At 41.8% G+C, this 17,541-nt stretch overlaps 2 protein-coding genes across 2 annotated transcripts; both read left to right on the plus strand.

The window, feature by feature from the left end:
• The first annotated feature begins 5,643 nt into the window (after positions 1-5,643).
• On the plus strand, positions 5,644-9,588 carry LOC135492441 (uncharacterized). Its single transcript, XM_064778929.1, has 4 exons — positions 5,644-5,745; positions 6,633-6,821; positions 7,559-7,672; positions 8,219-9,588. Exons 1-4 carry the CDS (start codon positions 5,743-5,745, stop codon positions 8,498-8,500), a joined length of 588 nt encoding a protein of 195 aa, XP_064634999.1. The 5' UTR covers positions 5,644-5,742; the 3' UTR covers positions 8,501-9,588.
• A 922-nt stretch (positions 9,589-10,510) lies between these two features.
• On the plus strand, positions 10,511-15,827 carry LOC135492428 (leucine-rich repeat-containing protein 72-like). The gene is made up of 7 exons (XM_064778914.1): positions 10,511-10,544; positions 11,440-11,513; positions 11,776-11,845; positions 12,674-12,869; positions 13,036-13,125; positions 13,964-14,153; positions 14,598-15,827. The coding sequence occupies exons 1-7, from the start codon at positions 10,527-10,529 to the stop codon at positions 14,761-14,763; spliced, it is 804 nt and encodes a 267-aa protein (XP_064634984.1). The 5' UTR covers positions 10,511-10,526; the 3' UTR covers positions 14,764-15,827.
• Positions 15,828-17,541: the final 1,714 nt, after the last annotated feature.

Genomic DNA, 17,541 nt, shown 5'->3' on the forward strand with positions numbered 1-17,541 from the left:
GCTTTTAAAGGCAAGACAATTACAAACAGTACTCTAGTTTCGCACGCCTAACGTTCACTGCAGTAAGCCAGTGTATGTGTACATTTTGGTAGGCCCAAGACGGGAGTAAGTTTCTTGATTGATTGACCAGCAGAAGGCCTAACATTTCCCCCATTACGGGCCTAGAAATGTGTACTGTATACAACTTTCCAGAAATGGGGAGCCGAGTGTCCGAAATAGTGATGTCATAAGGGGAAACTAGGCCTTATGGTGGAGGGACAAAGGAGATAGTCATGGTTGACCAACACACTTGATTGCCTTTGATGACAGACAAGGGGGGAAACGTTAGTTCCAATGCAAGCCACCAATTTCGGGAAGCATGCATAGGCTGGCTGGACGTTAGAAGTGAGAAACTAGAGTATATTGTCTGTAAACAAAGCCCGCTCGTATACCTAGGCCTGAATTCCCATAGTTCCACTGTCTTATGAAAGGGTCATCAGGGCAAATCTTGTTCACATCAACCCGCACGAAACAGCTTCCGTGGGGATCGAAAAGCCAAAATACGGCAACGGCAAATAGACAATGAGTGGCTGGCGCAAAATCCACCGCCCCTCCGCCTAAATCTAGTTCACTGTTTTTTCTTGTGGCTCAGATACATGTTAATTAGAAGTAAAAACTGCCGTAGAGTTATTATGCACGCAAATTTGCTGAAACTTGGCATTCATTGTACATGTATCTGTATATCAGTCTACCAAACGGCATTGTTGAAATTTATATTCGCTGTGTATTTACAAAATTTGAAATTGTGGTTTAATTTTCAATTCTTTAAACGAACGGAGTGAGGCCCTTAAGGTAAAGGGTGTCTCAAAACCACACTTCGCGTGTATATAGCAATCAAACCTTAACAATCCAGCGAATAGAGGGTTAATCAGTTAAGCAGGGGATGGTGCCAGTGCGATCATTTTGATAAATAATGGAATCAAAAGTCAACATTAAGAACATTTTATTGCCACTTATATTCGGAAATGACAGGAAAAAGTAAAATTCTTTGTGTTCTCCATAAATAAGTAGGCCTACTATTGTAATAGGAGCTGTTAGTTTGTTAGCATAACCTAGTATCTCTTTAAGGTTGCTGCTCATGTTTTCAGTGTACATGTTCTCTGCCGCGTTCGTACGAGTAGCCCTTACCGCGCCAACAATTCATGCATCATAAAGTCGCACGCGAGTTTCTGAATGGAACCCTATTGCGGGCTCTATTGTCCGCATGTTCATCAGGCCGTATCTCGCTGACTGATCTGCGCCAGACTTATGAACAGGAAATCAGGAGGTTAATATTCACCGCCAGAGAAAATGTAAAAAGTAAGCCGAACCGTTGGTCGTGTGAAATCCCCTTTTTAATATATCCTCTTTTTATAAACAGTGTTCATCGGATACGAATGATAGCTTACATCAACTGACTTATCTACGGTGGCTGGGGAAAGGACATCACTTTTTTTCTCAACATGAAACATTTTTTTTCAACATGAAAATATTTTTTTTCAACATGAACCTTTTTTTTCAAGAAATATCTCGAGCGATCGAGCTATTTATCTCGAGCGGCCGAGTTATTTAGCTCGAGCGATCGAGATATTGCTTGAAAAAAAAATTTTCATGTTGAAAAAGAATTTCATGTTAAAAAAATCATGTGATGTCCTTTCCCAGCCACCGTACGGTTATGACTTTTGAACACCCACTTTCCTGGTTTACTCGATAGAGGCGCCACTGTCTAAGCGTGAAAAACATGACAAATCCAACAGTCGTTGAAGTATGCACCGAGCATTATCCGTGAGTTATCTAGTGAGGTTTCGCAACCATCCGGTTAGGCCCTACGACGACGTTTATCTATTGTTCGGGTGAACTCACACAAGAGATAAACGTCGTCGTAGGGCCTAAACTGGTGGTTGCGAAACCTCACTAATAGTTTTTCACGCTTAGACAGTGGCGCCTCTATCGGGAAAACCTGGAAAGTGGGTGTTCAAAAGTCATAACCGTACTGATCAGACTTTCGTGAAAAATATTTACAATTCAAAGTGAATTTAATGAACACACGTACAAGTTGGGAGCGCAAGCAAAATTTCCCAAACGCCGTTTCTCTTAATCCTTTCGTTATATTTCGGTGCTATATGCACAGGCCCTTGAGTACATGTATTTCTATGCTAGCCTAGTTCCTGGGCTTATACCCCTATTTTACGCCTTCTACCCCTATTATAAATACATGTACTCAAGGGCCTGTGCTATATGTCTACTTTTTAATAAAGATTTTTGTTTAAAATTATTTCATTGTTTCTTCATCAGTGTGCTACAATCTACTTGACCAAATTAGAGTTAAACTATATAACTTGCATTGTATTTCCAAATTGAAGACGTCGGTGCAGCGCAAGAATTAAAGAATTTTTTGAAAAATTAGAGCAAGCTCCACAAATGAAATATACACTGGGGGCGATAGCATCAGCCAACAAACTGATTTGGGAATCACTGTCTATGTATAATTTTTTTAAATCCACATTTTTTATGCACCGCGATATAGACACGCTTAGACCCGGTGTAACAGTAACAAATGCCCCCCCCCCCCCCCCCCACCCTGGAAAAAGTGTCCGGCCCTATTGTATTCTGCAATATGGTTCTATAGAGACTCTGACCGTCAATAGCTCAGAGATTGAAGCGCATAATAGAATCCTTTGTTTCCCGGGCATGCTATCCTAGGACATTTTAAACTTCTACACCGGACGCCGGCCTACAGCGTAGCGGATTGTAGTCTATTTGAATGGGCTACACGCACGTTTACTTATTGTCCAATCAGAATTGTCGGTGGATCACGTGACATGCTGCAAAAATGGCTGGCAAGCAGGAACTGAGTTTTTTTGCAGGAGAGGTCTCGTGACCGCAAAACATGGAGAGATGGGGACCTTAATGACCACCGGATACACCGATATATAAATAGAACAAAGTTTGAGCCCCAGATTTAGACATGCCACGTCAGCCATGAAAATCTGAACTTGAAGAAGTTGATGACTTTGCCCTAGAAAGTTATAGTCTAGGACTTGATTTTATTTACCTCAGCCCATATTATGGTAACATTAGACGTTCTCCAATTTTCGGTAAAACCCATTCTTTTCTCAATGATATAGAAGAGAATTTTACTTCCTTTCCAGAAATTCGCAATTTATAAGGCAAAAAACAAAAATTCTTTGAATTCGTTTGAAAGTTGCCTCTTAGGTTCACAAGTGCAATTTTTTACATTGGCCAAAATATAATTTTAAAAAGTCTCGAAACAGGAATAATATCCTGGTTGAGGTTTTTTTCGCCTAAATCAAATAACCTTCTCAGTGCAAAACACCTCCAACACTAAAGGTGTGGAAAAAGAACATATTTGGGGTAGTAAGATCTTGTTTTAGATCTGTTAATTTTTTACAAAATTGCTTTTGCGAGAAGGGCAATGAATTGAGACGGAAAAAGAGATGACGTGATGTTGAGTGGTGGTCAAGGGTAAAAAAATCGCCCTGCAGACGAGCGATAAAAAATGGAAGAGGAAAAGAACGAACACATCGAAGATGGTCTCGTCATCAATCGAAGAATTCTTTCCATGATTTGCTTTTTGAATGTCTCGTAAGGACAGACGATGGTCAGGTTGGAAAATAAGGTCCTTGTGAAATCACGTGGCGAAATTCTGTGTCAGAAATGAGCGCAGGTCATTACATAATTAAAAATTAGATCAACGCACCATCGTGGCTGTCTGGATTTTTTTTACATGACGACAAACAAGCGATTCATTCACCTGATATTTACTTTTTGACTCACGTAACATTTGTGCCATGAGTTTTGGGTAATGACTGACCTAATGACGACAAGAACTTCACAACCCTATGCCGATGACGGATTTTGCATCATCTCATCGCTAAATGTCAAGTTCTGCCACAACAATATTCTTTAAAAAAGGTGTCTGCAAACCATTTTTTAATGCAATGGTACTTGCCAGTGACAGTCCGCACAAATTCAGTGATAACATCTTTTGAGTTATAAAGGTCAGGCTTTAAGATTTACGATGACGTCATAGGTCAATGAAAGACATTTAGACAATCGTGACATTTGTCAAATCAGCATGTCATCAATATTAATGAATCATGCGTGTCCATGTTCACCACTGAGAAACGGCAACAGACTTCCCGCGAATCTCCCAACTGAAACCATTGCGCGTGCGGGAGAAATCAAAGTTTACATCTCATTACTTTGTTCGGACACTAAAGACAGAAATGCGATATCAGCCGTTTGAGAACCTGAAAAGGCTCCATCGATGTCAAGGCATCGTCTCACCACGGTGAGAAAGTTGTCAGGTGAATGTACAACCATGTAAGAACCTTGTCTGGAAGTGGCCGCCTTCAGTCTGAGGCGGGATTAACTCGGAGAGGTGGTTGGCCTTGACTCAAAGGGGTGGAAGAGACTCCCTGGTGATATTCCAAGCACTGACCTCTCAATAAGGGACACCCTTGGGGACTGATAAATGTTGTCCTCAATAGAGATACATGTATGTCCTGATAAAAAAGATCAAGTTTTTTTTATTATCATTAAAACATATTTTTAGGTGCCTTTATCAACGAATTGCTCAAAGGCACCTTACAATCTAAGAAACAATGTGCTCAAAGTACTAAAATACAGCAATAAAACAATTTAGGACCACATGATTAAAAACGGATTTAAAAATTTAATTTAATTTAAAAAGATAGGTTTTCAATGCCTTCTTGAAGATGCCCAGGTCAGCTGTCGATCGGATGGACAGAGGAAGTTCATTCCACAGCCTTGGGGCCGAAGCCCCTAAAAGATCTCCCTCCACAGACCGTCCTATGGCGGGGGACCTTGAGTTTATACTCCCCCGCAGAGCGGAGTGCTCTGCCAGGCCTGTGGAAGGAAACCAACTCCGAGATGTAAGGAGGGGCTGTGGAATGAAGGGCTCGAAAGGTATGGATGAGAACTTTGTACCGGATCCTAAACTTCACGGGCAACCAATGTAGGTCGATCAGTACAGGTGTTATGTGGTCAGACTTTTTAGTACGAGTGATCAAACGTGCCGAGGCGTTTTGAACTTTCTGTAGGGATTGCACCAGTTGACCTGAGACACCATCAAGAAGAGCATTGCAGTCGTCGAGTCTAGATGTTACCAGACCATTGACAAGTGACTTGGTTGCATCGGCAGGCAAATAACTCCTCTTTGAATGGATTTTGAATGGAACTGACCAATCTAGAATCGAAATGATGTCCTTTTTAGAAAGGGTGTCATATTAACATTGGTGTCGGTTTATAAGGGAGGTTCCAATGTTGTTTCAAACCGTGACCGCACTGCAGACCTTCATGAGATAATTACATGTATTCTTAAAGTTCGTTGCGGTTTTTTATTGACTGGCCGATATTTTTTTGTGAAGTATGATAGTTGACATATATTTGCACTTCAACCGTTTTACGGCACTTGAAAACTCTCGTAAAGGTCGTCCAACAACGTATTATGCCGAATTGAGACCCAGACCGATTAGTCATTGGTTTTTCTCAGGTGATAATAGCCCTCAAGATGATTATTAACAAATTCTGGGAATTCATACCTATTTTTTTGTCTGTAGTGCTATAAAAGGGGACCAGCTCGTGTCTCCTTCATTCACCATCGAGACACCGCAACAGACGACGACAATTTCATCATCTGCATACGACTAGACTCCCGCATCTATTCAACCAGCAAAAATGGTAAGTTGATTTTTTGATTTTTTGATCACCGTCCCCCAAAGTATGTGTTTCCTTATTGAGGGCGAGGGGTCTTTCTCGGGACGCCCGGATAGACGAGAGAAACAGGCGTAAATTCGGAAGGGGAAAAACACTGCATCAAGATTTGCCAATATTGCCTCTGGGGATTCAGGTTTTTTTTTTATACCGGAGCGCCGATTTAGATATGTGTCGCCCCATGCACCCCCTTTGCACAGTTTTTTTAATCCCACGGATTGATGTCTTGTAGGAGCATGTTGTTGTCTGTTCTCAAGAGAGGTAGAATGTTTGGACTCGAGACATTTTTAGTACAAAAGGACAAAATCAATATCTGAAGTCATGCAAAATCATACGTTATTACATACTGGCAAGAAAAGTATCATCGGAGTTTACACCTTAAAGGGGTATGCCATTCGTACTTACTGTTGGTCCAGGAAAATAGAAATGCAGTTATATACAATGCCGTAGTGCAGTTATCATGCATGCAAATTTGCTAAAACTTGGCATGTGTAGTATTTGTGTCTCTGTCCACACAACGACGAAGCTGAAACTTATATTCAATACGTCCACGTATATTTAGCAATTGAAGATTTTCAAATTCAATTACAGATTTCGAAACAAATTAATAAATTCTAACGAATGGCGTAGGCCTTTTGAAGTTCGGTGCACCTCTCTATTAAAGACAACCTCTTTATTAAGGACACTAGTTTTGGTCCCAAAGTGGCACTTTCCATTCAATTTGACCTCTCCAATCAGGACACCTCCCTATTAAGGACAGCACTTGGCAGTCCCGAGAGTGTCCTTAATAGAGAGGTTCTACTTTATTTCGCACCGCCCCATATACCACGACTTAATGCCCTCGCTTTTTTCAGATGAAACTCTTCCTTATCCTCGGCCTTGCCGCCCTCGGCGCGCTTGCACAAGACGTCAAAGAAGTTGGATTCACACTGGAGGGGAAAGACTACAGGGAAACAGTGGTTGATGGGGTCGATACCAAGTTTGTGGTCGTTCCCAAGCAAGGCGCTGCCGATCACACTATCATCATGCACGACTTCGAAGCGGTGAGTAACATACATTTTTCTACACTCTTAGCCTTTTTGAGCTGTTGAAAACCCTTCACAGGTTTTTCGGCAAACAAAATTATGCACTCTTAGGCCGCGATTACATAGAGTTCACGTTTTCACGTTATGTAACGCGTCATTTTTCACCTTTGATACGTGTCATGAAGAACAAACAAGTCATTTTTAAAGAGCGGACTACATTTGATTCATCTTCACGTCGTGTTTTCACGCCTAAGTCAGGCAAATAAAAGAAATGTCATCTATAGGCCAGAGCCACGTATTTTACACTATGTACATTACGTGTGGCCTGCATTGCTGTACATACGTTTTGGCAAAAAATACCCCTGTGGCCAATCACTCCTCACCAAATGTGTTAAAAAGAACCATTACCAAATATAATCATGATAAAAGTTTACAACATTCCAATACCAATTGCCTGAGAAAAAATTACTTCTGTACAGCATATCCGTCATGTCGTCACTCGCGCATTGATATGGCCCTATCAAAATACGAGTTCTAAACTGACCAGTGAGACCACATGTTCTTAAATATATTATCAAAAAGCATATTTCTGTGATTGCCTGACTCTGTAGATTTAAAATCAACTGCAGATTGAGAATTAATTCCTCTATGCTCCATCCCAGCCATGTATTACCACAACATGACATTTTAATAAGCTCTTTTTGCGCCACATTTCCGGTCGTGGATGAATACATGTCTTCGCCATTCATTTCTAGAGGCTGACGGTTTTTAAAGACTTCACCTCCGACCGCTGTATCATCATGCCCTTGAACAGAGAGGTCACCATGGCCCGAGGTATCATCTTCAAGGACCACACAACCACAGATGAGGTTCGTTCTTCTTCATTGGCTGGCATTTTCAAATTAGTTTAAGCCGCCTAATTTTCCCGGGAACTGTTTGCGGGATAATTGGCGGTTGATTGTATTCTTGTTCTGCCTTTCTTTAATTAAATATTATGGTCGACCATTATTGGCGCCAACTTGAAATCCGAAAGCAATTAGGACTCTAAAACCGAAGTGAATGCCAATTACAAGGGTGGCACGGGAGTCTGTTCTTTGGTTTCCTGAGAATAGCCTGTGTTTTAAATGTCTTAAATGTGCATTCAGTTCACTTGGACAAGTGGAAGGACTTCTGATTGCTTTAAGATTTCAAGATGTAGCAAAAATGGTGGCACCTATGGGCCTAATGGTCAACCTTTAAATGCACAATCGGTGTAATTTCCACATTGGTACATTCCGTTAGGGATTTCACTTGCCGTGCATTAGGCTACGGTGCACCAGCAGGTGGTGGCCGTTGGCGATGTCACGAAACTTGGCTTTGCTGCATTGCTGCTCGTTTGACGGCGATCTCTTATATTATTATCATTTCCATTACAGAACGTTCCATCTGAAAATAGCATCATGTTGGACGTGGATGAGGAGAGCATAGAAGACATCGAGGCTGAAGCTGGCGAGAAGATAGCCAAGTTCTGCCGAGAACTTCCTTCGTTCAGGGCCGGGGTCTTCGAGGGGGAGAGCACGCCCAGCCCAAGTTTGGCCCCGAAGCGGGTCAGGCGCGGCTGGTTGAAGAAGACGTGGAAGAAAGTGAAGAAACACGTGAAGCCGGTCGCAAGGGTCATTGTTACTCGCGCCATCGTGGGAGCCGTGCTTGGCCGCTAACTACGTAACGTGCTTCTACAACTACATAATAGACCACATTAAAAAGAACAGTTTCTGGTCGTCCTTTTTTTCAGAAAATCTTGAGGTGGTCGATGGTCGGTCTTCACTCTCAAATGTTTTTAGTAAAAATAATTAAGCCTGTAGTTTCTATTGCACCACCTGTGAAATTGGTAAAAATGCTTGTGAAGCTAACCATTAATTAGTTGTTCTAGCAAAAAAAAGGAGTATTTCGATAGTTAAAACACGTTATTTCACAGTCAGTGTAATAGGAACTACCAGTGAGAATAGTAGAAAAAATGCATAAAATAGTTATTTTTCCACATTACTTCACGAGTGTATCAACATATTGGCATTATTGTGTTTACATATAATCAAAATTCACTTGGTCTCGTTTGGCCGATCTTAGACCAGTTTTGAATCTACACGTAAATTCAAGCTAAACATGCGCATGGTCATTTAATGCAGTTCGACATGTTCTTCGATTGCGATAGATAATTGGTTGGTGCCACCGAGCTGTCCGATTGTCATGACGTTATTTTCCGGCTTGGCCGTATCAAATTTTTAGGGAACAATCTAAGGTCTAAGGTCGGTGAAACGAGAGTACATGTATATTGATCACAACAATGAGTTTCTTTTCTGTGATGCAGACGTTTTCCGAAGCTCATTGTAAATATGTATATATAGAGTTATAACATTTTCAGTAGAGGACATTATTTTGTTACACCCGATGTACTGATGAATGAAATATGCAGTGCACATTGTGAGTTTGGTCTTACATTTTTAATTTTTTAGCATGAAAAAGTTATCAATTAAAAATGCATTGACTTTTTGGCGTTAACTATTAACAGTATCCATATCGTAGTGTATTCCAAATGTTACCAACTAGAGGTACATTTTTTTATAGATATTTTGACGAAATGGGTTTTTAAGCCCTTGAGGTCTTTTTGGACCATCCGATATGTACATACATACGCTGCTCTATCACTACCATTGTACATGTACTTGATGTTGTATTGGCTCACGTCCATGTCCATGTAAAATGATAATAAGAATTAATAGAATAAATAAAATGTGTTTATGATACTAAATTATTGTTATTACTGATTTCTGATATTTCGCGATCTTGGGCGTCTATTGGACTAACAAATCCTTTCATCATCATCCGAGCGTCACGATCATTGTGAATCTTCCCATTAATTCTATTCTTCTTCGGATGAAGTACATAAACCTCTCGCGAGTATCGTCATACTGATGAATAAATTTTGCTTGGGAATTGAAATACGTTAAACACTTGGTTTAAGTGGATAAACTTTGGTGCTGGATAAAAACATGCATCTAGGTGGCTACTGCATGCAGTGTCCCTCCAACTGAATCCTGAAGCTCAGGAGGACTGGTGCCGTCCGTATGGGTTGGTCAATGGTAGTGTACGTGTGCCACAGTGGTACCATGCTGGGGAAGTACGACCATTGGTAGACTGCAACTCTGCACTAGAGGTGTTGTCTCAGCTGAAGTATGTCTGGTGAAAAAGGTGTGGCGGTATGGCAATCAGGATCGTTTGTAATTGAGAGGCGTCCTGATTACAGAGGTCAAATTGATTGGTAATGACTAATCTGAGACCAAATCCAGTGTACTTAATAGAGAGGGTGTCCTTAGTAGAGAGCTGTCCACTGGTGAGGGAGGTTCCACTCTTTACATAACATCAACATGAATATATTCGCACCGACTCCTTTGGAAGTATTAAAGGGAAAACGTGGGCGTGTGATTTACCTGGCCAGGAGGATAATGTGCCAACTTCACACAATGCGCCGCCACTTGTAGTATTACGATGATGCCGTTCTCTGATAACGATTATCACCAGTGTTGGAAGCAAGCTAGTTCAGGAACCACCCACGTGCATTTGTTGACATTTGAACTACGCACGTGCGTTTGTTGACAATTTCATTTCGCGCGCAATCTAAAAGATCACGTGACCTGCAATTGTGTATTGAAAATAACATTGACCCAGTTTATTGTAGCAACAAGAAACATGGCGGCTTCTGAACGAGTAAGTTTGTTTTGATAATGAGATTAGTGTTTTGTTAGAAAACAAATTAAGCAGTATTTCGGGCTGGACACTTTCGTGATAGATAAAACAACAATGATTTTTTGTTTTAAACACAAACAAAGCGAATAAGATTACTGCTTTAGCGTGTTATTGTCCCATCCGGCAATAGAGTCACTGTATTTGTGTGCTTCATATACTTATACTATGATAGACATAGAGTAGATAGATTTTTATTGTCGGACACATGTTTGCTCTTGGCCGATCACAGCAAAACCGAATAGTCTCTGTCTGAATAGACAGTTTCACATGTTCGGTTAAGGCGTAAAGCTAGCAACTTTACTTTCAGCAGACTACTAAATAAGTCACGTGCTTAGTAAATTATTACTTTTCACTTCATCAGGAGTCGGGGGGGGGGGGGGGTTACTGCCGGTACCGCCGTTCCGGTACCAATAATGGCACTGGTAGCTGATATGCCTACGGTCTGTGAACAGATTCACGGAGAGAGTTCAGCAGTTTGACTTTCACAGGCCTAGCTTTCTCTTACATCCTAATCATGTAAAGTCACATGACGTAGAAAGCCCCTCTTCGCTATCCTTGGAGAACACCACCGACTGCGAGTGCCAGGAAAACTGATTTAAACAGCAAGACTGTTCAAGAAGAAGAGGTTCATAACTCTAACATTGTTTCCATATTATGACCAACACTATTGTTTTAAACGATTTGAATCGGTTTACTAGGCCTAATTCCCGACCTACCCCGACTTTTCCCGAAATATAAATATTCTGATGATTAATACACACATTTTCCGCAAGTCGGTAAATGTCGGGAAAAGTCGGGGTAGGTCGGGAATTAGTATGACCCATTTGAATACTATTTCGTCCTTATCTTGATACAGGTTATTGCGGATCAGTTAGAAGCTAATAAAGTCAAGAGAGATGACGATGTTATTGAATTGTACATATCAAACAAGTAAGTTACAACTGATGTCAAAACTAAATATTTATCTGCATACCTGGGTGTCCAAGTTTCAGTCTGCATAATAACTGAATTTAAAATGAAAGTGAACACACATGCTTTTAAAAAAAAACTTTTCACTTTCTCGATCACTAGTCTCAGCTAATGTGTACATGATACAAAGATATTGTATAGATGATAATCATCATCGTCATCATCATCATCATCATTATCACCATCATCATACATTGTACGAATATATTCTTATGATTTTCAGGGAGCTCAATGATGTCAGCGATTTGTCTCGATTCAAGAATTTACAAAGGCTTTGGTTGAGTGGAAATAAGGTCAGTTGGATGGCATTGGAAAAGAATTCTTGCCGGGCTAACAAGCGATTTTTCTCGCTGCTAACTGCGATTATTTTTGCTGCTCTGTGCGACAAGATTGTCTCTTGTCTGCGGGTAAAACCAGTAGGCACTTGGTTTTGTATTGGTTGCCTTGTTCACAGACTTTGACACTTAACAGATGTGTTCCTTAGTCATAGTGACCATTGGTACAAAATAAAATAAAAAGGGCAAAATAAAATTGATGCCTGTTAAAGAACTAGATGTATGGATATCGATGACGTTTAAAACAGTTTACAGTGGTAAAAAACGAACTATTCGTATGGGCACAATTTATATAATATACAGTGCAACCTCATTTAGCGGACATCTCTCTATTAAGGACACCCTCTCTATCAAGGACACTTGTTTTGGTCCGAAATTGGTTATCTTCATTCATTCTGACCTCTATAAACAGGACACCTCTCTATTAAGGACAGCAATTGTCAGTCCCAAGGGTGTCCTTAATGGAGAGGTACTATTGTACGTATTTGAGAGTTTCCACTCATATTGGCGTATATCCAGATGCCAATTGCTGATGACGTCGTCACGACGACACACGGTACAAGCTAACAGAAACAGGAAGTGACGTCACATCAACGAATGGAATCATGCGATACGAATAAGTTGTCGTCGTAATTGAGTTACCTAGTTCCGTGTTTTTCTTGTACATATCAAAACCGACCTCATGAGCCCTGAAGGCGTTTTAAAAAAATACACAAGTGACTGTGCCCCAAGCCGATTTGATAAGCCACTACCTTCTTCTCATTGGCCGGTTTTCTAATATTCCAGCTGCGTCGAATCAAATGTCTTCAGACGAATTTCCGAATCACGGAGCTGTATCTGCAGAACAATCAACTCGTGGAGATTACCGGTGCACTGCATCACCTCGACAACCTCCAGACTCTTATGCTCCATAACAATCAACTAACGAAGCTGGAACGAGTTATCAAAGAATTGAATAAGATGCAGGACCTTAAAGTGTTAAGTAAGTGGAAATTAGCCCTTGTGTTGTTCATTCATACTGTAAACTGCCAAAATTTTGCACCAGCTATTAATTTTTCCAGTTTGGAAGAATTTATTAAAAAAACAATTTTCACCATTTATATTTTGGCAGAATCACTATCTTTACATCATTGTTTAATTTTTTTCAGACCTGTTTAACAACCCTGTTGCCCAGGAATCTGAGTATCGCCTGTACACCATCCATCACATCCCATCACTAGAATTATTAGACAGACATGGTAGGTTGAGTCTTTTTCTTCTTCTTCTTCTTTCCACTATGTTGGGCCTCATCCGCCCAACAGAGTCAATAGGTCAATAAATCCAATTGGCACCTAACCGTAGTGGCATGCAGAAATGCTCATCCCACCTTGGAGGAGTATACTCTCTGGAGAATGACACCTCCAAGTCAGTGCGGAGCGGATGCCAAAGAAGAAGAAGACGACGTGAGAATATTCCTGTTGTTGTTGTGTAGACATCAAAGAAGTGGAGGCTCTGGATAACTCACTGACCCTTCTCCCTCCAACAAGTCCATCAGCACCACCAGTCCCCTCCGTGTCATGGCTCCTGTCTTAAGTTGTGTTGCCAACTGTCTACGGGTCCCTCGCAGGTGACACTTGCACCGTCTCCTCTCTCTGTCCACCTCTCAATCAGAGAAGATGAGGCTCTGGATACCTCACTGGCCCTTCTCCCTCCAACAAGTCCATCAGCACCACCAGTCACCTCCGTGTCATGGCTCCTGTCTTCAGTTGTGTGGCCGTCTACGGGTCCCTCGCAGGTGACACTTGGCAACGTCTCCTCTCTCTGTCCTCCTCTCCAGCATCCTGTCGAGAGACCATGTACCTGTAAACCTTGAGTCTTGCTCCACTTGGTGTAGCCGGTGCTGCAAGCAGTTGCAGACGTCCCTTGGCATTGGGTCCAGGTCCCCCAGGCTACTCAAGTTGTCAACATTCACTCAGTCAATGTGTTTTGTGACTGGTTTTAGATTCCCAAGATTTCGTTCGTGCTGTTCAATTGGCTTGTATTCTTAAACTGTGTATGGTCTTAAACCTCCTCTGACAAGCATTAACCCTTTTTCAGAGGTGCTCACATCAGAACGGGTCCGAGCGAAGAAACTATACGACCAAGTAAACGAATCGGTGAGAGATACCATAGCATTTGGTCGGAGGACGGCTGGTGACCCAGGCATATTCTACCCTTCCAACGCAGAGAAACTCGAGCTCACGAAACCAGAAGACTGGGAGGTTGGGAACAACTTTTATCGTAATCAGTGAGTAGGAACATTCATTTTGTTCAAAAACGTGACGGAGATGCTGTGAGGTTTTTTTACCGTAGTTATCCCAATTTGTTTCATAATGGCGTTTGACGCCTTTTGCATCTAAACTCGTCATGCATGGGATCTATGCACTATTTTACCGGGGGGGGGGGGGGTGCCTTGAAGCCGAGTGGTGGACCTCAAAATTGGTAAAACGGATTTGGGATATGTGGGAACATGTTCTGAAAATTTGAAGGAAATAGTTTCACTACGCAAAAAATGATACTAAAGCGAGGGGTCAATGTTCCTGAAAAATTCTTGAAAAATGGGGAAGTGCTAGCACTTGCTACCAAATATCTGAAAAACCGTGGCACCCATTTTGATACTGATAAGAGGTATGCACAGAATGAAGACTGCTGCAAAATGTACGAAATTGAATCATCTACTTGTCTTTTTCAGCCCTCCATTTGAGAACCCTGAAGACGCAGTCAATACCCGCCTTTTAAAGAAGTCTGTGATGCAATATTCGTCCCTTGATTGGTCCAAGGTGCCGAGGTCTGACGAGAGAAGGATGTCGGACCAGGCCTTCGGGACGCCGCAAATTGTCACTGTCAAATTTCGGTGATGCTGGATTTGCGATTTAGGCATTGTTGAGGCGGTTGGATGTGTAGTAATGAGGAGAAAGAAATTCCCCGGGGGTCACTCCAAAAGAAGGGTTATTCACATCCGTGTCCATGGAAACCTCCTAAAACCTCCTACAGTAGGTAGGCAGGCACCTCAATCCTCATCCCTTTCAGCGGGGTGAGAAGTATAATCAGTCTGGCAACAGTGCTAATTTGCTAGTCAACGAACGGGACAGCTATTGTTACGAAATCGGGGCTTACCACGCTTTTCATGGCTGCCAATGTTGTCATTTTAGTCAAGCAGAAGTATCAGAAGGTTGGTTAGATATTCCATGGCCTTAAGCAGGCAAAGCTCCACTGAATGGAGGCTGAAGATTTCCTGCACGGCCCTCTGCTTTGATAGAAATAACCACCCTTTGCCAGTTTTTTCCAAGACATGGATGTGCATACCCCTTTCTATGGTAGTAACCCACCCCCCCCCCCCCCACCCCCACTCTCTCTACCTGGAAGGATTCCTCAGTGGTTATATAGGGACAACTTAGACAATCGATTTAGGATAATGTGCCTACTTGGACATACAAGCTGTGTTATGTATGAAACTGATTCCCGATATATGCCCCTTGAACTTTTTTCATGGTGTAACGCTCAGTTTGCTGCTAGTGCTCAATAGTTTTCCAAATAGGACATTGTTAACAATTGTTTAAAACAAAGTATTGACATTTTTGGCTTTTGAGATTTCGCTCAAGAAAGAGTGATGCATCTGTCAACCTCCTGCAGGCATTGGCACTATTGTTGTGTTTGATGATTTGACGTTAATAGAGTGCTTTATGTGACGGGGAGGCGTTATTATTTTCGATGTTTCATTTTCAAAGCTGGCAATGAATTTCATAATTTGACTTCGATTTGAGGCTGTGATAGATTTGTCAAATTTACCAGTTGTGATTCCAGTTTTACTTGAAGCTTCTACAGTGACAGATTATATCCAGATTCAATAAAGACTTCCTAAATTCTTGATTCTTAATTCTATTGGTCATAGCAGTATATAAATTTTGTGATATAGTTATTTTGCAGCTCAATGTATAAAGTGTATATTTGTGTAAATAAAGTATGATTTGAAAATATCATCCTTCCTTTATTTGACTTCAATCTGAAGTGACGAAGCTAATGAATACATGATGAATTTCATCGCAAGGATATGTGTCTGTTAGTGTCAGACCAGGTTGTGACGAGCTAAGACCAGTCTCTTTTTGGTGATGTGATTAGCTTGATAAGTCTCATTTCCTGCAGCTGCAGAACTGACCATGGGGAGGAGTAGCAAATTTCTCCATGTATCAAGACAGGTTGTGACCAGCTGAGACCAGTATGTCTGTCTCTCTTGAGTACAACTGAGGAACTGGTATTAGGCATGGATGGTGCATGTCTCCAAGCAGCAGAAGAGGTGACTAGCTGTGACTTACACATGTCTCATTAGAAGAACTGGACAGGGAGAGGATAGTGAATGTCTCCGTGTAACAAGACAGGTTGTCCCTTATTGAGATAAGTATGTCTCTCTTTAGGGCACCTGTGAAATTGGCCATGGACAGGGATGAAGAATGTCACTGTGTATCAAGACAGGTTGTCCCTTGCTGAGACAAGCATGTCTCTCAGGGCACCTGTGGAATTGGCCATGGACAGGGATGAAGAATGTCTCCATGTATCAAGACAGGTTGTCCCTCACTGAGACAAAGTATGTCTCTTTTTAGCACAACTGTGTAACTGGCCATGGACAGGGATGAAGAATGTCTCCGTGTATCAAGACAGGTTGTCCCTTGCTGAGACAAGTATGTCTCTCTTTAGCACAACTGTGTAACTGGCCATGGACAGGGATGAAGAATGTCTCCATGTAACAAGACAGGTTGTCCCTTGCTGAGACAAAGTATGTCTCTCTTTAGCACAACTGTGTAACTGGCCATGGACAGGGATGAAGAATGTCTCCGTGTATCAAGACAGGTTGTCCCTTGCTGAGACAAGTACATGTATGTCTCTCTTTAGCACAGCTGTGTAACTGGCCATGGACAGGGATGCAGAATGTCTCCGTGTATCAAGACAGGTTGTCCCTTGCTGAGACAGGTACATGTATGTCTCTCTTTAGCACAGCTGTGTAACTGGCCATGGACAGGAATCATGAATGACTCTGTATATCAAGACAGGTTGTGACTTGCTGATACCTGTTCCTCTCTCTTTAGCCATGTGAGCAACTCGAAAGGTATAATTTCCTTATACTGCTGTGCTGGCCACAGACAGGGATGGCAAATGTCTCCGTGTATCAAGACAGGTTGTCCCTTGCTGACACAGGTATATCTCTCTTTAGGGCAACTGTGAAATTGGCTATGAGCAGGCATGGTGAATAACTCTGTGTATCAGAACAGGTTGTGATTAGCTGAGACCTTTATGTCTCTCTTTGGCACAACTGTGGAACTGGCTTTTGGCAGGGGTAGCGAATATCTGATGTGTATAAAAACAGGTTGTGACTAGCTGTGACCAGGATGTCTCTCTTAAGTGCAAATGTAGAACTGTCCAAGACAGGGATAGTGACTGTCTCTGTGAGGTTGTAACTAGCCGAGACCAGCATGTCTCTCTTCAGTGCACTGTAAAACTGGCAATGGGCAAAAGTAGTGAATGTCTCTGTGTAATCAAGACACGTTAACTTGCTGAGACAGTATGTCTCTATTTAGTACAATTGTAGGACTGGCCACGGACAGGCTGAATGTCTCTGTAAGGATCCAGGCCTCAAGACTCAA

This window comes from Lineus longissimus, chromosome 8 (genome assembly GCF_910592395.1).
Source record: "Lineus longissimus chromosome 8, tnLinLong1.2, whole genome shotgun sequence".
Taxonomy (NCBI): Eukaryota; Metazoa; Nemertea; class Pilidiophora; order Heteronemertea; family Lineidae; genus Lineus; species Lineus longissimus.